Here is a 24,144-nt window from a genome sequence, read left to right as displayed (position 1 = left end):
AATTTGGGCGCTGTAGCTGCTAAAATAAAGGGTTAAATGGCGGAAGAAATTGGCGTGGGCTCCCGCGCAATTTTTCTCTGCCAGAGCGGTAAAGCCAGGGACTGAGGGCAGATATTAATAGCCTAGAGAGGGTCCATGGTTATTGGCCCCCCCCTGGCTACAAACATCTGCCCCCAGCCACCCCAGAAAAGGCACATCTGGAAGATGCGCCTATTCTGGCACTTGGCCACTCTCTTCCCACTCCCTGTAGCGGTGGGATATGGGGTAATGAAGGGTTAATGTCACCTTGCTATTGTAAGGTGACATTAAGCCAGATTAATAATGGAGAGGCGTCAATTATGTCACCTATCCATTATTAATCCAATTGTATGAAAGGGCTAAGAAAAAACACACATTATTACAAAGTCCTTTAATGAAATAAAGACACAGGGTGTTGTAATATTTTATTATTTTCTTAATCCAGCTGAAGACCATCGTTCTGTAACAAAGTAAAAATAAAAAATGAACAATATTCCATACCTTCCGTCGTTCCGTCAGTCCCACAAAGTAAATCCATCTGAAGGGGTTAAATCATTTTACACCCAGGAGCTCTGCTAATGCAATTGTGCTCCTGTGTGTAAAAACCCCGGCGAATAAATGAAATGCAGGGTGACCTGGAGTTACCTTGAGTTGCGGTGATGCGCCCCCTGCTGGATGTCCTCATGAACTGGAGCCTGGTAAGAGTTCCCACGCTCGAGTTCATATGAGGACATCCAGCAGGGGGCGCATCACCGCAACTTAACCCCTTCACCCCCGGAGCTTTTTCCGTTTTTCCATTTTCGTTTTTCGCTACCCTCCTTCCCAGAGCCATAACTTTTTTATTTTTCCGTCAATTTGGCCATGTGAGGGCTTATTTTTTGCGGGACGAGTTGTACTTTTGAACGACATCATTGGTTTTAGCATGTCGTGTACTAGAAAACGGGAAAAAAATTCCAAGTGCAGTGAAATTGCAAAAAAAGTGCAATCCCACACTTGTTTTTTGCTTGCCTATTTTGCTAGGTTCACTAAATGCTAAAACTGACCTGCCATTATGATTCTCCAGGTCACTACGAGTTTATAGACACCTAACATGACTAGGTTATTTTTCACCTAAGTGGTGAAAAAAAATTCCAAACTTTGCAAAAAACAAAACAAAACAAAATTGCGCCATTTTCCGATACTCGTAGCGTCTCCATTTTTCGTGATCTGGGGTCAGGTGAGGGCTTATTTTTTGCGTGCCGAGCTGGCGTTTTTAATGATAGCATTTTGGTGTAGATACGTTCTTTTGATCGCCCGTTATTGCATTTTAATGCAATGTCGTGGCGACCAAAAAAACGTAAATCTGGCGTTTCGAATTTTTTTCTCATTACGCCATTTAGCGATCAGGTTAATGCTTTTTTTTTATTGATAGATCGGGCGATTCTGAACGCGGCGATACCAAATATGTGTAGGTTGGGTTTTTTTTTTATTGATTTATTTTGATTGGGGCGAAAGGGGGGTGATTTAAACTTTTATATTTTTTTTATTTTTTTCACATTTTTAAAAACTTTTTTTTTTTACTTTTGCCATGCTTCTATAGCCTCCATGGGAGGCTAGAAGCAGGCACAGCCCGATCGGCTCTGCTATGCAGCACCGATCATAAGATCGCTGCTACACAGCAGATTTGCAGGTGTGCTGTGAGCGCCGACCACAGGGTGGCGCTCACAGCCACCGGCAATCAGTAACCATAGAGGTCTCAAGGACCTCTATGGTTACCTTCCTGACTCATCGCCGACCCCCGATCATGTGACGGGGGTCGGCGATGCGCTCATATCCGGCCGCACGGCCGGATGCGGTAGTTAAATGCCGCTGTCTGCGCTTGACAGCGGCATTTAACTAGTTAATAGCGGCGGGTGATCGCGATTTCACCCGCCGCTATTGCGCGCACATGTCAGCTGTAAAAAACAGCTGACATGTCGCGACTTTGATGTGCGCTCACCGCCGGAGCGCACATCAAAGCGGGGGTCCCGACATGTGACGTACTATACCGTCACATGTCGGGAAGGGGTTAAAGGGCCACTGTCACCCCCCCAGCCGTTATAAACTAAAAGAGCCACCTTGTGCAGCAGTAATGCTGCAGTCTAACAAGGTGGCTCTTTTAGTTTTTGATTCATTTATTACCTCAAAAAAGCGTTTTAAAAATTGGCCACACATACCAGATATTATACCTGGAGGCGGTCCGAAGCGTCCTGTATGAATCCCCCAACTGCCGTCACTCATCTCTTCAGGGCCGATGGTCCCCGCCCCCTGAGCGCTATCGTCTGAAATCCGGCGCCTGCGCTGTGCGTGCCTGCCTGGGGCCTGCGCAGTGTTCATTGTCAGTGCGGCCACACTGTTGCGGAATCCCCCGCCCCGCACTGTTATTCATTATGCACAGTGCGGGGCTGGGGTTCCTGGGCATGCGCACTGCGCTGTTTAGACGCTCCCCCAGCTCAGACGCTCCCCAGCTCCCCCGCCTTCCCAGGAACCCCAGCCCCGCACTGTGCATAATGAATAACAGTGCGGGGCGGGGGATTCCGCAACAGTGTGGCCGCACTGACAATGAACACTGCGCAGGCCCCAGGCAGGCATGCACAGCGCAGGCGCCGGATTTCAGACGATAGCGCTCAGGGGGCGGGGACCATCGGCCCTGAAGAGATGAGTGGCGGCAGTTGGGAGCTTCATACAGGACGCTTCGGACCGCCTCCAGGTATAATATCTGGTATGTGTGGCCAATTTTTAAAACGCTTTTTTGAGGTAATAAATGAATCAAAAACTAAAAGAGCCACCTTGTTAGACTGCAGCATTAGGCTACTTTCACACTAGCGTCGGGAACAACCCGTCGCTGTGCGTCGGGCCGACGTTCCCGACGCTAGCGTGGTCTCCGCCGCACTACGGGGGCAGCGGATGCATTTTTCCCACGCATCCGCTGCCCCATTGTGAGGTGCGGGGAAGTGCGGGGAGGTGGGGGCGGAGTTCCGGCCGCGCATGCGCGGTCGGAAAAAGCTGACCGTCGGGAGCAAAAAACGTTACATGTAACGTTTTTTTCTCCCGACGGTCCGCTACCACACGCCCAAGCGTCGCAAATGCGTCGCTAATGTTAGTCTATGACGAAAAAACGTATCCAGCAAGAACTTTTGCTGGATGCGTAGTTTCGGCAAAACGACGCATTTGCGACGTATTGCAGTTAACGCTAGTGTGAAAGTAGCCTTACTGCTGCACAAGGTGGCTCTTTTAGTTTATAACGGCTGGGGGGGTGACAGTGGCCCTTTAAGGTAACTATAGGTCATTAAAGAAAAAAGGAAAATCCAGCTCAACGAAATAGTGAAAAAAACGTGTCGTTCCTTTATTCACTTCAATAGTATATGTGGAGGATAAAAACATCAGCAACAACAGAAATAAAAACAGTATCAAGTCATTGACCTACATTTCCTTCATTCCCCGGGGTTTACAGGCATGAGCACAGCTGCATTATAGCAGAGCTCCTGCCTGTAAAATATTTTAACCCCTTCAGATGGATTTACTTCGTGGGACGTCACAGATCTACAGAAGGTATGGAATATTGTTGGTTTATTATTTTTAATTTGTTACAGAATGAGGGTCTTCAGGTGGATTGAGAGAGCAATAAAATATTACAACAACCTGTGTGTTTATTTCATTAAAATACTTTTTAATATTGTGTGTGTGTTTTCTTTAACCCTTTCAGACAATTGGATTAATAATGGATAGGTGTCATAATTGACGCCTCTCCATCATTAATCTGGCTTAATGTCACCTTCCAATAGCAAGGTGGCATTAACCCTTCATTACCCCATAGCCCACCGCTACAGGGAGTGGGAAGAGAGTGGCCAAGTGCCAGAATAGGCGCATCTTCCAGATGTGCCTTTTCTGGGGTGGCTGGGGGCAGATGTTTTTAGCCACGGGGGGGCCAATAACCATGGACCCTCTCCTGGCTATTAATATCTGCCGTCAGTCACTGGCTTTACCACTCTGGCGGAGAAAATTGAGCGGGAGCCCACGCCAATTTTTTCCGCCATTTAACCCTTTAATTGCATAGCTAGAGCCCCCAAATTTGACACACAGACACTTCTTACATTAGTGAAGAGGAATATGTAATAAAAGAAGGGATATGAGATGGTTTACTGTATGTAAACCATGTCTCATGTCCTGTCGGGTATGGGAAGGAGAAATGAAAAGCCGGCAATTGAATTAGCGGCTTTTATGCTATCTAGCGCTGCATTAAATATAAATATACATATATAGGTGTCTCACTGACTATATATATATATATATATATATATATATATATATATATATATATATATATATATATATATATATATATATATATATATATACATACACACTCTATTCTAACCTGTCAGTGTGATTTTACTGTACACCGCGCTGAATTGCCGGCTTTTCAAAGGACACCGGTGCGTATAAATCGGACAGAACTCGCATGGTGCGAGTGCTGTGCGATTTTTTTCTCGCACCCATTGACTTGCATTGGCGAGTCTCGTCCGAGAATCGCAGCAATACGCAGCATGCTGCAATTTTTTTCTCAGCCGATCCAGATTTTTCTCAGTCCGATTTCGGCTGAGAAAAAAAATCGCAAATGAAAAGACACCTATTAAATAACATTGGTCCGAGTGCAATCCGAGTTTTTATCGGATTGCACTCGCCCGTTTTCCTCGCAAGTGGAAAGGGGCCCTGAGGGTGAGGAACCAAAAGACGAATCCCACACATGGAAACATGGTCAGTGCTGCAGGTCACAAATCACTGCGACATCATAGGAAAGCATCAGATGTGATAAGTGACACCATCGTCCCAATGTGCCGTGGGGCGTAAGGCATTGCATGTCATGGCTTCCACCTGTGACGTAAAGGGGTCGGCCGGCGTTCGGGTACAAGGAATTCGTTTTACATTCTGTGACTGCAGACTTATCATGTGCACTGCGCGCTGTGAGGATTCTCCGGTGACGGCGGTCACGTATGTCATTTCCATACTTCCGGCCACATGCCGACTAGACTGTGTCTGGCCCTACACGTGCCTGGAGCGAGGCTGCACCCATCTGGTCAGCGAATATACTCGTTACTCGAGATTTCTCGAGCACGCTCGGGGGTCCTCACAGTATTTTTTAGTGCTCGGAGATTTAGTTTTCCTCATCGCAGCTGAATGATTTACATCTGTTAGCCAGCATAAGTACATGTGGGTATTCCCTAGCAACCAGGCAACCCCCACATGTAACGAAGCTGGCTAACAGATGTAAATCATTCCGCTGCGATGAGGAAAACTTAGGGCTTGTTCACACTATCCTTTTTTTGCTGCCGATTTTTCAGGTCCTGATTTTGGAAAACCCGCAGTGCAAAACCACGGTGGATTTCCCTGCGGTTTTTTGTGCGGTTTCTCCTGCGGATTCCACTGCGGGTTTCCAACTGCACTTTCCTATTGGTGCAGGTGGAAAACCATTGCGGAATCCGCAGAAAGAATTTACATGCTACTTCTTTTTTTCCGGAGAAAATCAGCGCGGATTTTCAAGCGGAAAAAAGGAAAGTGGGCACAGCGGAATTGGTTTTCCATAGGGTAACATTGTACTGTACCCTGCATGGAAAACGTCTGCGGATCCGCAGCTGCAAATCCGCTGCGGATCCGCAGCAAAAACCGCAGCGTGTGAACATAGCCTAAATCTCCGAGCACTAACAAATACTCGGAGGACCCCCGAGCGTGCTCGAGAAATCTCCAGTAACGAGTATATTCACTCATCACTAGTTAGCATGTGACCACATGTATGCAGAACACAGACTTGCCACACGCCCGCAATCCCTGACATTGAAGAGTCCTCACAGCTGACTTTGCCTCCATAGACTTCAGTGGCATCTGAGTGCAACTTCTGACCAGAAAATCAATACGTCTGATTTTTTTTTTCTTTTGTCCCTTGTGACCATCATGTCATGAGATAGATGCTGTGTGCCCTGGCCCGATGATGTACTTGATTAGTGGATTTTATGGGGCTAGAGATTGTCAAAATGGCCCTGCTTCAATAGGACAGATTTACTAGATCTGTTTAAACCATCTTTTTACCTCCCCTTCTTCCAAGAGGGCTTCATTTTTTTTGCGGGATCAGTTCTACTTTTGAATGACACCATTTATTTTATCATGTGATGCAGTGGAAAATGGGAAAAATTTCCAAGTGTGCGGAAATAAAAAAAAACAAAACAAAATGTAATTAAACCCTTGTTTTTTTGCTTTTGCATTTACCATGTTAAACGGACCTGGCACTGTGTTTCTTTGGGTTAGTACGATTACGCAGATACACAACATGTATAGTTTTTATTTCAGAGGTGAAAAAAGTCAGAAATTTGTAAAACCATAACGTTTTTGTAATCTGGTTTCGATTTTCGGGATATGAGGCTGGATTAGGGCTTCTTTTTCGCACCCTGCACTGATGTTCTTACTTATACTATTTTAGAATACATACAATGGTTTGATCGCCTCTTACTGCCATGTGAGCTTTTTAAGCCTTTGAATTGGCTTGTAAAGTACAGACAAAAAAATCTTCTGAGTGAAAGAATGGTCCGGTCACTTCCTTTAACCACTCGGCGTCTTTGGAAAACTGAAGTGGTTAAAAGACGCTCAAAAAACGGAACGTGCGCACAGCGAGACGTTTTTACATAGAAATGCTTATGTTCTTTGTTTTGAGACTTTTTTCCTTGTTTCCTGAGACTTTTTCCAGGTGGATTTCAGGCAGAATCCACCTCAAGAAGTCGTATACACTTTGCCTTATACGCTGTGGATTTTAGCAAAGCCGAACGATACAAGTAAGACTATAAAATAGGCGTTCGGTGTAAGAATCTCATCACCTGTAGAAAACGTGCATCAGAATGACCAGATCCAGGCTGTAGTGATAAATATAAAATATTTTATTCAATCAGTCTTCAAGGCAATACACACTTCAAAATTACATGGCACATTATTATTTTTTTTATTTATTTATTTTTTATTTGTTGCTAAAATGTGAAAATGAACAATTTCCGGACTTGAAATATACACATCTAGCACTCCACATGGATTCTTAGTAAAAACTCAAAAGCTGGTAAAGTCTTATTGATTAAGGCCAAATTTAAATTGGGAAACATAAAAAGAATCATTTTGTGTCTTGTACAAGTCTTCACCAGGCACCTATGTAAAAAAGAAAAAAAATGTTTTTTTTATTATTATATTTCATGCATCAAGGTAAAATATTTTGCATCCTTTAGAGGTTTATCTTTGTTACTTAAATGTAAAAAAAACCAAAAAAAAAACCACTGGGTTCAAAATTTTAGCAAGTGGATTCCATGAAATATTCTGCACCATTTGCCTTCTATAGCCTCTTTGTATTCTCCACTGCAGAATGATTTAACTGAGAATCGGAGAGTGAGCTCATTCTTATGGAGGTAGTATGTGAGGCCACACACACGTTCAGTATTTGGTCAGTATTTTACCTCAGTGTTTGTAAACCAAAACCAGGAGTGGATCAATCAGGAAAAGTATAATAGAAACACGTCACCGCTTCTGTATTTATCACCCACTCCTGGTTTAGCTTACAAATACTGAGGTAAAAAACTCATCAAATACACAACATGTGCACGTGGCCTTACTCTTTGCCTTTTACAGACCTCTGAACGTTCAGCTCGTCATTTATTTGATCATAAATTCAGCTAAGAAGAATTTAGTAAAAAAACAGAAGAGCTACAAACTCCCCTCAGGCTGGGCTCACTGACAGATTCTCAGTTCACTGTTTCACGATGCCAGCTGCTGAACAAGAGTTTGGAAAAGTAGAACGGCACAATTTTGTTTTTTTTATGAAACCAGTGTTTAAAAACCTTTACATGAGCTTAAGTAAGAAAAATAAAAAAAAGAAAGGTTTCCAAGTCCAATTGCATTTCGAACAATTTCATACAGTGTGTAAGGTCGCAGTCAGACGACCATATAGCACGGACGATCATTGCATCGCAATCCTCGGACTGGCCGTTGGTTTCCCGGACGTAAAAGCGGCAGCTGCATAGAAATACATGACAGTGTCACGCTCAGATTAGGAGAGCCGCCGGCCAGTCCGTGCACGCCGAGCAATCATCGTCCGTGTTATACAGCCGCCTGACTGCGCCCTAATAGTTACATGCCCACTATGTAAAGGGACTGTCCGAAGACGAGCGGTGCCTATGACAGTAAGCCACACTTGCCCTGATGTGTACAATGGTCCTACCCATTACGTGACGCACTACCAGCATCACCGTTCAGCAATGCACATGTGACCGTTTCACCTACTGATTGGCTGCAGTGGTCACGTGTTGTTGGCATATAAACACAGACCTAGGATCTTGTAGGAAGGCCCGTGCAGAATCAGTGAGCAAGAAAACTGTGAATCCCATAATTTCTATTACCTTAAAACAATTGTTTTTAATTAATTTTGATCGTCTGGATGAAGGTATAAGTGCCAGACTTTACAGAGGACTTGTCACTCCCCACAAATGTAATTTTGTTCATTTCCATTCCTAAGATATGGCCCCCTCTTGCAAGTATATAAATCTACTCTAAAAATGCTAGAATTATACATAGGGAAGAGGTAGCCTTATCTCAGGAATGAGGGGGTGCAGGAAGAAAAGAAGAAATAGCCCCAGATTCAGGAGAACAGCGCCATTTACTCCAAATAAAAAACCACATATCGCAAAAGAGAATACGTGGACGTCGTTACTGCTCCACATACAGTTCTCAGGAGCAGATACTAACTACTGACAAATCATTTTTTTAATCAGCACATGCAAGAAACGGGCCCTCAGAAGTGGCAATGGTGGGAAACAATCAGTACGGTGTACGTGTTGGGGATCGTGTCCTGCACGGGGCTTCACTACCACCACACGAGCAGTCTCACTAGAGACATTGAGGCCACGGTCACACATTCAGTATTTTACCTCAGCATTAGTAAGACAAAACCAGGAGTGGGTGATAAATACAGAAGTGGTGACATGTCTCTATTATACTTTTGCGCTGATTGTCCCACTCCTGGTTTTGGCTTACAAATACTGAGGTGAAAAATTGATCAAATACTGAATGTGTGAATGTGGCCTTATAGCACATGGGGAGGTTGGCCACTGACTGTGACCATCTGGTGCCATCGGCGAAGTAACATCGTGAAACGGATTCTGCATCTTTGCAGTTTGCCATGAAAGGACTAACAGGAAATCTGTCACTAGATGGGTGCCACTGCTAAATAGCGCACTAGGAAGCGTAGAAGGGCTGAACCATTATGGTGAGGAGACAGGACGCGTGTATTGTGCAGAGCAAAGGACCGTACACATATGCTGGGACGTCAGGTGTACGGTCCTCAGCCTCGTGTGCACAACATGTTGGACGAGTCCTTTCACTACCGAATGCTGAAACAATTTATTTTTTTTTTACAGAAATGTGATTGAGATGTTGAACCCCAGCAGCATTACTTGCTGGCAGTTCAGTAGCCAGAATCCTGAGGTTATGGGGATAACCCCTTAGGGTAAGACATGAATCCATGTTTATAAATCTTGGCTTTATACTACAAGTCGTCTCAGCAGCAGAAGACTCATGTAATGAGCTGAAGAGATTTACTTCCACTTATCTGGATAAACATAAGTTAATCTTTTTTGGAGAACCCATTTCCATTCACCTTTAAAAAGGTGTTATCCGTCACAGAACTAAGACGCAAGTTTCAGTACCAGAAGCGAGCAATGTCATTATGACCTCACATCTGGCAGGTATCACGCATGGTGTGGGGCATCACAACTGGATGTGGTTCTCCAAGGAGCGCAGCTCGCTCTGGAGAACCAGTTCTGTGTGGGGACTGCTCATAATTCCAGCATAACAAGATTAATTGCAATGCCAGACCCTTGACGGACACCAGCAGCGGTTACCGCTGTATGTAAGCTTATACATAGAAAGCCGTCAGTCACTGATAGGACCGCCCACTGGACCAAACCTCCCAGAAACAGCAGAGGATTCAATGACAAACACGGGTTATACTGATTTTTTTCTTACAAAATCACCTAACATACTCGGCTCCCCCTGCTCTATAACATGGTGCCGGCAGACTGAACAGCATTTTCATGAAGATGGATTCCCTTTAAAGGGGTATTCCCATCTCCAAGATCCTATCCCAATATGTAGTAGGTGTACTAATATTAGCAAATACCTCCATTTAGAAATGTAGCATAGTTTTCCCGATTCGGTTTCCTCATGCGCAGACATTGCAGGACCTTAGGTATCCATGGTTTCGACCATTAGCAACTAGCTAACAATGTCACTTCATCAGTGGATGTAACCATGGATACCTAAGGTCCTGCAATGTCTGCGCATGAGGAAACAGAAAAAGAATGAGAAGAACTGAACTATATTTCTAATTGAAGATATTTGCTAATATTATTATTACACCTACTACATATTAGGATAGGATTTTGGAGATAGAAATACCCCCTTTAAGCTTTATATTGCTCTCTTGTGGTAGTTTCCCTCTCAGTTAAGGGTATTGTAGGGGTTTCACTCACTCAGGTGCGACGGCTGACACTCAGGATGCAGGCTCCAACAAAAGTTCAAAGGTTTATTGTTCCATAAACCAGTTAGCATAAACAGAAAACAAATAGCCTTTAGCTCAGGCAAATGAAAAAACAAGTCCATTCCTTCAGGCTCAGTCCTGGAGCCTTAACACACCCTGGAGGCTAGCACCTCCACACATATATCCTGTGTTAAGCATTAGCCTGTCTTATATAGAGCTAACCACACCCAGTAACCCATCACATGATTAGCCATGTGGTCTGACATCACCACAGGTCCTGAAACACACATATATATATATACATGGTTAAATACAACAAAGAAATACTCCGGGCTACATTACAGCAACAAGGCACTTATGTGGCACATACCTCCCGTCGACTACACACCCTTTAGCCATGCTACATACCTCCCCCCTCTGCCTAAAGCCGTGGGGCTTGGCACTTTCCCCCACTAAACAAGGGATTCTTGATAGGGCATCCGCATTACCGTGCAGCTTTCTGGCCCTATGTTCCACATGGAAACTGAAGTCCTGCAGGGCTAAGAACCAACGGGTGACCCTAGCATTTCTACCCTTTGTTTCCCTCATCCATCTAAGTGGGGCATGGTCAGATATTAGTCTGAATTTACGACCCAGCAGATAGTACCGTAACGTGTCCACCGCCCACTTTATGGCCAAACACACTTTTTCCACGACTGAGTAGTTCTTCTCAGATGAGGACAGCTTTCTACTCAGATAGAGAACAGGATGCTCCTCCTCATGTAGCTCTTGGGAAAGGACTGCTCCTACCCCAACATCTGAGGCATCTGTCTGAAGAATAAATTCTTTATTAAAGTCTGGGGCCATCAGAACGGACTGCTTACATAGAGCCCCTTTCAACTCTTGGAAGGCTGACTGTCTCTTCGGACCATTTAACCATCACCGATTTTGTCCCCTTTAGCAGATCAGTCAGAGGCGCAGCCACTGTGGCGAAGTTCGGGATGAACCTCCTGTAGTATCCCACGATTCCCAGAAAGGCTTTAACTTGCTTTTTGGAGAGTGGTTTCGGCCATGTTTGGATTGCCTCCACTTTCCTGATTTGGGGCTTTATTTCTCCACGACCCACTATATAGCCTAGGTATTTAGCTTCTTCCTTACCCAAGGCACACTTTTTCGGGTTTATTGTAAACCCCGCCTCTCAGAGCATCAAACACCGCTTGGACCTTTTCCAGATGACTCTCCCAGTCCGGGCTAAAGATGACGATATCATCTAGGTACGCAGCAGCGTACGCCTTATGGGGTGCAAGGACTATCCATAGCCCTCTGGAAGGTCGCCGGAGCTCCCTGTAGGCCAAACGGCATCCGGACATACTGGAAGCATCCATCAGGTGTCGAAAAGGCCGTCTTCTCCTTGGCTTCCTGTGCCATGGGGATCTGCCAATACCCCTTTGTCAAATCCAAGGTGGTTATGTACCTGGCGGGCCCAAGCCTTTCGATGAGCTCATCAACGCGGGGCATGGGATAAGCATCAAACTTGGAGACCTCATTCAACTTCCGATAGTCGTTGCAAAACCTCCACTCTCCATCAGGTTTTGGGACCAGGACAATTGGGCTCGACCAACCGCTCTTGGATTCCTCAATGACTCCAAGCTTCAATATACGCTCCACTTCCTTGGAAATAACTTCTCGACGAGCCTCACGAATACGATAGGGCTTCACGTTCACCCGCACATGTGGCTCTGTTAGGACCTCGTGCTCTATGACCTTCGTGTGTCCTGGCAACTCTGAAAACAGGTCCCTGTTTTTCTGGAGTAACTCCCGACACTGCTGTTTCTGGGTCTTCGATAGCGTCTCCGCTATAGTAACCGCTCCAACCTCACCTTCTGGGTTGCTTAACAACGATGGAGTTACTGTCGGCTCTCTATCTTGCCACGGCTTGATGAGGTTGACATGGTATACTTGGAATGGTTTCAGTCTTCCTGGTTGGTGAATTTTATAATTTACTTCACCAAGTTTCTCGACAACCTCATATGGCCCTTGCCATTTGGCCAAGAATTTGCTCTCCACCGTCGGAACTAACACAAGAACTCGGTCTCCCGGATTGAACTGCCTCACTCTTGCAGACCGGTTGTAGACTCTGGCCTGAGCTTCTTGTGCCTGGAGGAGGTGTTCTTTCACAATAGGCATCACCTTTGCAATCCTCTGCTACATCAGGGCCACATGCTCAATGACGCTTCTGTGGGGCGTGACTTCGGCTTCCCAGGTTTCCTTGGCTATATCCAGGAGTCCTCGCGGATGTCGGCCATATAGAAGCTCAAACGGTGAGAACCCTGTGGAGGCTTGTGGAACTTCACGAATGGAAAACATCAGATAGGGTAAGAGACAATCCCAGTCTCTACCGTCTTTCTCTATAGCTTTTCTCAGCATGCTCTTCAGTGTCTTGTTAAATCTCTCAACAAGGCCATCTGACTGGGGATGGTACACCGAGGTCCTCAACTGGGAGATTTTCAGGGCTTTGCATAACTCCCTCATCACTTTGCTCTTGAAAGGTGTCCCCTGGTCAGTCAGGATCTCATTCGGCAGACCTGTCCGGGAAAAGACATGGACCAACTCGCGGGCTATACTCTTCGAGGAAGAATTTCTCAGAGGAATTGCCTCAGGATAGCGTGTGGCATAGTCCAGGATGACTAATATATATTGATGGCCCTGGGCTGATTTAACTAAGGGACCGACCAAGTCCATGGCAATTCTCTCGAACGGCACCTCAATAATGGGCAGGGGCACAAGGGGGTTCCGGAAATGAGGAGTGGGAGCAGTTGGCTGACATGTAGGGCAGGACCTGCAATAGTTCACTATTTCCCGGTGACACCCAGGCCAATAGAACCTCTGCACAACCCGTTCCTGCGTTTTTTCCACCCCTAGGTGTCCACCCAAGATGTTTGAATGGGCCATGTCCAACACCTTCCGTCTATATGGACCCGGCACTACCAACTGCTCTACCAACTCCTCCCTTATTTTCGTGACCCGGTACAACAACTCCCCACTCATCAGAAAATGGGGAAATCTTGTGTCTGCCCCCGGCTCCTGTACCACCCCGTCAATAACTGACATTATTAAAGGCTTCCCTCAGAGTGGGGTCCCTATGTTGGGCAGGCCCAAAATTTTCACCGGTTACCTCTAACTCCAGAATGTCAGATGCAGGGGACACTTCCTCCTCATCCCCAACCAGAACACAAAAAGGAAACCTGTCTGACTCCGGGTGTGGCGACACCCTTCCAGGGTTCATTGGTTCCCTACTCTTGCTAGGGAGCTCAGAACCTTTTCCCCACAAATCCCAAAACAAACAGAAATCCCGGCCAATAATTATAGGGTGCAACAAGTCCTGCACGACGCCGACTATGTGGGACTCAGTGCCACATGCCGTTTCAATGTCCACCCTGGCCAAAGGGTAGTCCTTTGCATCACCATGTATGCACCGCACTCCGACCTTCTTTCCCGGGAGCAGGTGGAGAGGAAAAGTGGCCCTCACCAGGGTCACTAGGCTCCCCGAGTCTAACAGTGCCGTGACTGCTCGACCGTTCACCTTTACGGGACACGCTTGAGGTCCCTCGTTGGGCGGAGAGTTGACACTGCAGGCTGGATACGCATAGTATGAACAACGGCGTCCCATGCTGCAGTCCATCTGCTCAGTGGTCTGGGAACAACGGGCAGCTATATGTCCTGGCCCGTGGCACCTCCAGCAAATAATATCACCCGTAGGGACCTTGGGCACCACCTCCCCCGCCCTTTGTGACCTTGGATGCGGCACCCCTTTTTGGGACTCAGCACCTTTCTGGGACCCCCAGTACGGCATGGGCTGCCTCCCAAAGGAGCCTTCCATCCCTTGGTATCTCTCGACCAGTCCGATCAGTTCGTCAGCATTCTGGGGATCACCCTGGGCAACCCAAGTCTGTATGGACCTCGGGAGGGAATGCACAAACCGATCCATCATCACCCGTTCTACCATCTGTGCAGGCGTAGAGGACTCTGGCTGTAGCCATTTCTGGACCAGGTGCAACAGGTCAAACATTTGGGAGCGAGGCGGTTTGTCCCGGTGATAGGCCCAGCAGTGAACTCGCTGTGCCCTAACAGTTAGTGTCACCCCCAAACGTGCGAGAACCTCAGCTTTCAATTTGTCATACTCCTTGGCATCCTGCAAGGTCAAATCATAGTATGCCTTCTGAGGTTCCCCCGTCAGGTAAGGCACCAATACATCTGCCCACTGTTCTGGCGGAAGTTTTTCCCTCTCAGCAACCCTCTCAAACACCGTCAGGAAGGCCTCGACATCATCCCCGGGAGTAATTTTCTGCAATGCGCGTCTTACCGTCTTCCGGACGTGGGTGTCATCAGCCAGACCTGGGGTTGGGGCACTCGTCTTGCCCTGGATAGCGGTTGCCAGAAGCTGCATCTGCTGCCGTTGCTCCTGCTGGCTCTGCCGTTGCTCCTGCTGGCTCTGTTGTATTTGCTGCATCAACAGCTTGTTGGTCTCTTGCTGGTTCTGTTGCAACTGCTGCATAAACAGCCTGTTAGCCTCTTGCTGCTGTGACTGCGACTGCCTGTTGGTCTCTTGCTGCTGTGACTGCAACTGGACCAAGTGTTTCAGCAGTTCCTCCATTTTCCCCGGCTGGCTTACAACAGACTTGACCCCGGACATTCAATAACAGACTTTTCGTCTCAGCTGGGAACGCTGCCCGCATTCTCCACCAATTGTAGGGGTTTCACTCACTCAGGTGCGACGGCTGACACTCAGGATGCAGGTTCCAACAAAAGTTCAAAGGTTTATTGTTCCATAAATTAGTTAGCATAAACAGAAAACAAATAGCCTTTAGCTCAGGCAAATGAAAAAAAAACAAGTGTCCATTCCTTCAGGCTCAGTCCTGGAGCCTTAACACACCCTGGAGGCTAGCACCTCCACACATACAGGTCCTTCTCAAAAAATTAGCATATAGTGTTAAATTTCATTATTTACCATAATGTAATGATTACAATTAAACTTTCATATATTATAGATTCATTATCCACCAACTGAAATTTGTCAGGTCTTTTATTGTTTTAATACTGATGATTTTGGCCTACAACTCCTGATAACCCAAAAAACCTGTCTCAATAAATTAGCATATTTCAACCGTCCAATCAAATAAAAGTGTTTTTTAATAACAAACAAAAAAAACATCAAATAATAATGTTCAGTTATGCACTCAATACTTGGTCGGGAATCCTTTGGCAGAAATGACTGCTTCAATGCGGCGTGGCATGGAGGCAATCAGCCTGTGACGCTGCTGAGATGTTATGGAGGCCCAGGATGCTTCAATAGCGGCCTTAAGCTCATCCAGAGTGTTGGGTCTTGCGTCTCTCAACTTTCTCTTCACAATATCCCACAGATTCTCTATGGGGTTCAGGTCAGGAGAGTTCGCAGGCCAATTGAGCACAGTAATACCATGGTCAGTAAACCATTTACCAGTGGTTTTGGCACTGTGAGCAGGTGCCAGGTCGTGCTGAAAAATGAAATCTTCATCTCCATAAAGCATTTCAGCCGATGGAAGCATGAAGTGCTCCAAAATCTCCTGATAGCTAGCTGCATTGACCCTGCCCTTGATGAAACACAGTGGACCAACACCAGCAGCTGACATGGCACCCCACACCATCACTGACTGTGGGTACTTGACACTGGACTTCAGGCATTTTGGCATTTCCTTCTCCCCAGTCTTCCTCCAGACTCTGGCACCTTGATTTCCGAATGACATGCAAAATTTGCTTTCATCAGAAAAAAGTACTTGGGACCACTTAGCAACAGTCCAGTGCTGCTTCTCTGTAGCCCAGGTCAGGCGCTTCTGCCGCTGTTTATGGTTCAAAAGTGGCTTTACCTGGGGAATGCGGCACCTGTAGCCCATTTCCTGCACACGCCTGTGCACGGTGGCTCTGGATGTTTCCACACCAGTCTCAGTCCACTGCTTCCTCAGGTTCCCCAAGGTCTGGAATCGGTCCTTCTCCACAATCTTCCTCAGGGTCCGGTCACCTCTTCTCGTTGTACAGCGTTTTCTGCCACATTGTTTCCTTCCAACAGACTTACCATTGAGGTGCCTTGATACAGCACTCTGGGAACAGCCTATTTGTTGAGAAATTTCTTTCTGGGTCTTACCCTCTTGCTTGAGGGTGTCAATGATGGCCTTCTTGACATCTGTCAGGTCGCTAGTCTTACCCATGATGGGGGTTTTGAGTAATGAACCAGGCAGGGAGTTTTTAAAAGCCTCAGGTATCTTTTGCATGTGTTTAGAGTTAATTAGTTGATTCAGAAGATTAGGGTAATAGGTCGTTTAGAGAACCTTTTCTTGATATGCTAATTTATTGAGACAGGTTTTTTGGGTTATCAGGAGTTGTAGGCCAAAATCATCAGTATTTAAACAATAAAAGACCTGACAAATTTCAGTTGGTGGATAATGAATCTATAATATATGAAAGTTTAATTGTAATCATTACATTATGGTAAATAATGAAATTTAACACTATATGCAAATTTTTTGAGAAGGACCTGTATATCCTGTGTTAAGCATTAGCCTGTCTTATATAGAGCTAACCACACCCAGTAACCCATCACATGATTAGCCATGTGGTCTGACATCACCACAGGTCCTGAAACACATATATATATATACATGGTTAAATACAACAAAGAAATACTCCGGGCTACATTACAGCAACAAGGCACTTATGTGGCACATTCCTCCCGTTGACTACACACCCTTTAGCCATGCTACAGTACGATACGATACGATACCATAATTTCCCACGGGATGAATAAAGTGTATCACAGCAGCACAACTTACATCATAAGAATCATAAAATGAATTACATAATTGACATGACAGTTTGTTGACAGAAGGACATTATACATTAGAATAGGACAAACACAGCGGGTGAACTGAAAAGTAGAAGAAATAAAGTAGACAATCCCCATTATGATTTAACCCTAATGTTATTGTTGTACAATCCCATAGCAGTTGGCACAAACGATTTCCTAAATTTTTCCTTCTTACACCTCAGAAGTATTAGCCGGTTACTGAAGGTGCTCTTCTGTCTCATGAATAGCTCATATAGTGGATGTGCATTATTGTTCATGATTGCCATACACTTTTTCAGAGTTCTTCTCTCCACTACCTCCTCAAGAGAGTCCAGATTGCAGCCGACAGCAGAGCTTGCCTTTTTGATAAGCTTATTCAGCTTATTAGCATCAGAGGCCCGCACACTATTACCCCAGCATATGATTGCAAAAAAGATGGCACTTGCCACTACAGATTGGTAGAACATTTCTAACATTTTGCTACACACATTAAAAGACCTCAGTTTCCTTAGGAAATACAGTCTGCTCATCCCCTTCTTGTAGACAGTCTCTGAGTGGCATCTCCAGTCCAGTTTGCTATCCAAATGGACCCCCAAATATTTATAACTCTCCACCTGCTCTACCTCCTGACCAGCAATAGTGATCGGTAAGCATTCCAACTTAATCCTGCTATAGTTGGCCACCAACTCCTTGGTTTTCTTAACATTTAGTTGTAGATAGTTACCATTGCACCAATCCACGAAATTCGACACCACCCTTCTATATTCCTCATCCCCCCGATCTCCCCTAATACATCCCACAACCACGGAGTCATCCGAAAATTTTTGAAGGTGGCAAAGATCAGATTTATACTGAAAGTCTGATGTATACAGTGTGAATAGAAAGGGTGCAAGCACCGTTCCCTGGGGGGCACCTACACTGCTCAATAATCTGCTTGACACAACTGCTCCCATCTGTACAAACTGTGGCCGATCTGATAGGTAGTCAGTTATCCAATTTCTCATCCCCACCTCCACTTTCATATCAGTCATCTTTTTGTGTAGTAAAGGTGGCTGCAGGGAATTAAATGCACTCGAGAAATCAAAGAACATCGCTCGCACCATGGTTCCGTCAGTCTCCAGAAATGAATGTACACTATGTAACAGAGAAAGAATAGCATCATCCACCCCCAATCTATGTCGGTAAGCAAACTGAAGGGGATCGATAAAAGCATTGACCCTTGGTCTTAAGTGAGCAAGCACTAATCTTTCCAAGGCCTTCATAGCGTGAGATGTTAAGGCTATCGGACGATAGTCATTTAGGGTTGCAGGAGAAGTCTTGGGTACCGGCACCAGACAGGAAGTTTTCCATAACACAGGTACCCTCTGTGTTTGTAGACTTCCATTAAATAGGAGTGTAAAGACAGTACACAGCTGGTCTGCACAAACTTTAAGGACACGTGAGCTGAGTCCATCAGGTCCAGCAGCTTTACCAATGTTAAGTGACTTAAACTGCCTCCTCACATCATTTTCGGATACTCTAAAATTAGTCTGCTCCTCCTCCAATATCGATGTTGCAGAATTTGCACCCAATTCCCCTCTACTTCCAGTTGGCAGTACACATGTACTGTTAAATCTATTGAAATACTCGTTCATCTCATTAGCCTTGTCCAGATTTCCTCCCCCGTGATCAGACCTTACCTGAAGCCCAGTCAGTAATTTCATTCCTGACCAAACGTCCCTGGTATTATTGTGGGACAGTTTCTTTTCAAGTTTAATTCTGAAGGCTTTCTGGGCCTCCTTTATTTTATACTTCAATTCATGCTGTATATACACATGCATTTTTTTCTTGAAGTGTCTTTTAGTACGACCTGTGTTTTTTTTTTTTTTTTAAATTATGTGTACAACAGCGAGTGGCTTCTAAGCAGAAGCAGTCTGAAGAATGGCAACATCACTTCTTTTAGCTGCGTATAGCTTTAAAAATGGCATAAGAATGACAACCATGTGCTGTGTGTGATTTTTTACAGACCCTTAGACTTACAGTATTTTTCGGACTATAAGACGCACCAGACTATAAAGACGTACCCAGGTTTTAGAGGTAGAAAATAGGGAAACAAAATATTTGTTGCAAAAAATGTGGTAAAATATTTAATAACAAATAACATACTATATTATATAACACCACATATAGTAGTATGTTATGTTGGAAGCTGCGGGTAGAAGATGGTGCTGCGGGACCAGTGTGGTGTCTGTAAAGTACTATATGAAGACGCTGGAGGGTGAGTATAAGAATGGGGGCACAGGGCTTATATTAACCCCTTTACCCCCAAGGGTGGTTTGCAGGTTAATGACTGGGCCAATTTTTACAATTCTGACCACTGTCCCTTTATGAGGTTATAACTCTGGAACGCTTCAACGGTTCCCAGTGATTCTGACACTGTTTTCTCATGACATATTGTACTTCATGATAGTGCTAAAATTTCTTTGATATTACCAGCTTTTATTTGTGAAAAAAATGGAAATTTGGCGAAAATGTTGAAAATTTCGCAGTTTTCCAACTTTTAATTTTAATGCAATTAAATCACAGAAATATGTCACACAAAATACTTAATAAGTAACATTTCCCACATGTCTACTTTACATCAGCACAATTTTGGAAACATTTTTTTTTTGTTAGGGAGTTTTAAGGGTTAAAACTTGACCAGCAATTTCTCACTTTTACAACACCATTTTTTTTTTTTTTTTAGGGACCACATCTCATTTGAAGTCATTTTGAGGGGTCTATATGATGCAAAATACCCAAGTGTGACACCATTCTAAAAACTGCACTCCTCAAGGTGCTCAAAACCACATTCAAGAAGTTTATTAACCCTTCTGGTGCTTCACAGGAATTTTTGGAATGTTTAAATAAAAATGAACATTTAACTTTTTTTCACAAAAAATTTACTTCAGCTCCAATTTGTTTTATTTTACCAAGGGTAACAGGAGAAAATGGACCCCAAAAGTTGTTGCACAATTTGTCCTGAGTATACCGATACCCCATATGTGGGGGTAAACCACTGTTTGGGCGCATGGCAGAGCTTGGAAGGGAAGGAGCGCAGTTTGACTTTTCAATGCAAAATTGACAGGAATTGAGATCGGACGCCATGTTGCGTTTGGAGAGTCCCTGATGTGCCTAAACATTGAAACCCCCCACAAGTGACACCATTTTGGAAAGTAGACCCCCTAAGGAACTCATCTAGATGTGTTGTGAGAGCTTTGAACCCCCAAGTGTTTCACTACAGTATATAACGCAGAGCGGTGAAAATAAAAATTATTTTTTTTCCCACAAAAATTATTTTTTAGCCCCCAGTTTTGTATTTTTCCAAGGGTAACAGTTGAAATTGGACCCCAAAAGTTGTTGTCCAATTTATCCAGAGTACGCTGATACCCCATATGTGGGGGGGAACCACCGTTTGAGCGCGTTGGCAGAGCTCGGAAGGGAAGGCACGTCATTTGGAATGCAGACTTAGATGGATTGGTCTGCAGGCGTCACATTGCGTTTGCAGAGTCCTAATGTACCTAAACAGTAGAAACCCCCCACAAGTGACCCCATATTGGAAACTAGACCCCCCAAGGAACTTATCTAGATGTGTTGGGAGAACTTTGAACCCCCAAGTGTTTCACTACAGTTTATAACGCAGAGCCGTGAAAATAAAAAATCTTTTTTTTCCACAAAAATTATTTTTTAGCTCCCAGTTTTGTATTTTCCCAAGGGTAACAGGAGAAATTGGACCCCAAAAGTTGTTGTCCAATGTGTCCTGAGTACGCTGATACCCCATATGTTGGGGTAAACCCCTATTTGGGCGCACGGGAGAGCTCTGAAGGAAAGGAGCACTGTTTTACTTTTTCAATGCAGAATTGGCTGGAATTGAGATTGGACGCCATGTCGCGTTTGGAGAGCCTCTGATGTGCCTAAACAGTGGAAACCCCCCAATTATAACTGAAACCCTAATCCAAACACATCCCTAACCCTAATCCCAATGGTAACCCTAACCACACCCCTAACCCTAATCCCAACCCTATTCCCAATCGTAAATGTAATCCAAACCCTAACTTTAGCCCCAACCCTTACTGTAGCCTTAACCCTAGCCCCAACCCTAGCCCTAACCCTAATGGGAAAATGGAAATAAATACATTTTTTAAATTTTTTAATTTTTCCATAACTAAGGGGGTGATGAAGGGGGGTTTGATTTACTTTTATATCAGGTTTTTTATTCGATTTTTATGATCGATTGGCAGCCTTTACACACTAAAAGACGCTTTTTATTGCAAAAAATATTTTTTGCGTTACCACATTTTGAGAGCTATAATTTTTCCATATTTTGGTCCACAGAGTCATGTGAGGTCTTGTTATTGCGGGACGAGTTGACATTTTTATTGGTAACATTTTCGGGCACGTGACATTTTTTGATCGCTTTTTATTCCGATTTTTGTGAGGCAGAATGACCAAAAACCAGCTATTCATGAATTTCTTTTGGGGGAGGCGTTTATACCGTTCCGCGTTTGGTAAAATTGATAAAGCAGTTTTATTCTTCGGGTCAGTACAATTACAGCGATACCTCATTTATGTAATTTTTTTATGTTTTGGCGCTTTTATACGATAAAAACTATTTTATAGAAAAAATAATTATTTTTTGCATCGCTTTATTCTGAGGACTATAACTTTATTTTTTCGCTCATGATGCTGTATGGCGGCTCGTTTTTTGCGGGACAAGATGACGTTTTCAGCGGTACTATGGTTATTTATATCCGTCTTTTTGATTGCGTGTTATTCCACTTTTTGTTTGGCAGTATGATAAAGGGTTTTTTTTATGGTGTTCACTGAAGGGGTTAACTAGTTGGACAGTTTTATAGTTCGGGTCGTTACGGACGCGGCGATACTAAATGTGTGTACTTTTATTGTTTTTTTATTTAGATAAATGTATTTATAAGAACAATATATATATTTTTTGTGGGGGAATTTTTTTTTTTTTTTTTTACACACATGTGAATATATATATATATATTTTTTTTTTACACTATAACATTGCCCCAGGGGGGGACATCATGTTATAGTGTAAGATCGCTGATCTGACACTTTGCTGTGCACGGTGTCACATCAGCAATGCACTGTGAAGCCACCTCCCTGCAGGACCCGGATGCAGCGGCCATTTTTGATCCGGGCCTGCTGCAGGGAGGAGGTAAGAGACCCTCGGAGCAACGCGATCACATCGCGCAGGGAGGGGGCTCCCTGCGTGCTTCCCTAAGACCCCTGGAGCAACGCGATGTGATCACGTTGCTCCAGGGGTCTCAGGGAAGCACGCAGGGAGCCCCCTCCCTGCGCGATGCTTCCCTATACCGCCGGAACACTGCGATCATGTTTGATGTGCCGGGGGCGGTCCGTGACCGCTCCTGGCACATATTGCCGGATGTCAGCTGCGACAGTCAGCTGACACCCGGCCACGCTCCTCCCGTGAGCGCGGCCGATAGCATATGACGTACTATCCCATCGGTGGTCATACGGTCCCCACTCCACCTCGACGGGATAGTACGTCTAATGTCAGAAAGGGGTTAAATAACACTGGAGTGCCGCTTTAAGATCCCATGGTCCACTAATGTCCAGCATGTCCTGCAGATCCTATGCATGCTGGGTGCTGGGAGTTATAGTTCACCACCTGAGTGACAGAGTGCATTTTTATGTGTTATTACTAAACTTTTAATTAATTCTTACTTGTACAGGCTGTGCTCAGTGCAGTCCTGCAGCCAGCCAGGCTAGCAAACCTAAAGTCTCCCTCTACAGCTGACAGGACCTGTGTTGAAGTAAAAGAAGGGCTGGAGCATCACATGACCGCACAGAGCCCTCCCTCTTATTACCTCACCACAGGTCATGTAAGAGGAAGCTGCATTGTTTCTAGTGCGGTGTCTGCAGGACCTGTGATGACATCATGAAGAGGGAGAGCTCTGTGCTGTCATGTGATGCTCCAGCCCGCCCTCTTCATGACCTCACACAGGTCCTATACGGGAGCACTCAGCATTAGAACAGCCGGGGCCGTGCAGTCAGGTATGCGGCATCCCTCCCTCTTGTGGCACCCTGCTCCTGCTGCCTCTTTCACCATCGGACACACGATCTCCCCAGGCGCTGCAGGAATCAGGCGCTGGGGAAACCATGTGTGTCCGCTGTTTAAGTGAAGGAATATTCATTTACTGCTCCCCGCCCACTGCTCGGTGATGACAGGTGGGCGGGAATGCGGCTAATATTTCTTCACGCATCGGCACCACGTGGTTTCCCCAGCGCTTGATTCCTGCAGCTGCGACATTTTCTTGCCTGGTGTGAGTGTGATCCCACTCAGCCGCTGGCCCCTCCCCAAGGTACATTCGGACCATAAGATGCACCCACACTTTCCTCCCAAATTTTGAAGAAAATAAGTGAGTCTTATGGTCCGAAAAATACGGTATATAAACTATTTTGATCCATGACTTGGATCAAAGCGCTAATGTCTGATTTTTAGGGGGGGACACGAAGTGTGGAAAAAACCCAATAGTAGTATAATTGGTATTTATTCTATTCGTGAAAAGTCAGGAATACAAGACGTACACTTAAATCCTTAGGCCTAACAGAGAAGAGTAAGGATAGCTGAGAAAGCAGTCATGACTTGGAGCAGGAGCACTCTATATTTAGGATGCTAAAGAAC

The 24,144-nt window shown here is 45.0% G+C and overlaps 1 protein-coding gene across 2 annotated transcripts in view; it reads right to left on the bottom strand.

Moving 5' to 3' along the window:
• Window positions 1-6,938: 6,938 nt before the first annotated feature.
• The window catches only part of ZNF654 (zinc finger protein 654), a 39,752-nt gene continuing 22,546 nt past the window's right edge, over window positions 6,939-24,144 (bottom strand). For both annotated transcript variants that reach the window (XM_077294085.1, XM_077294084.1), the window contains one exon: window positions 6,939-7,218. In XM_077294085.1, coding sequence (XP_077150200.1) covers window positions 7,208-7,218 — 11 coding nt within the window. In that variant the 3' untranslated portion in view covers window positions 6,939-7,207. The remainder of the gene's footprint in view (window positions 7,219-24,144) is intronic.

This window comes from Ranitomeya variabilis, chromosome 3, assembly GCF_051348905.1.
Source record: "Ranitomeya variabilis isolate aRanVar5 chromosome 3, aRanVar5.hap1, whole genome shotgun sequence".
NCBI lineage: Eukaryota > Metazoa > Chordata > Amphibia > Anura > Dendrobatidae > Ranitomeya > Ranitomeya variabilis.
Note: the sequence above shows the minus strand (reverse complement) of the source record. Positions and strands in the feature narration are given on the sequence as shown.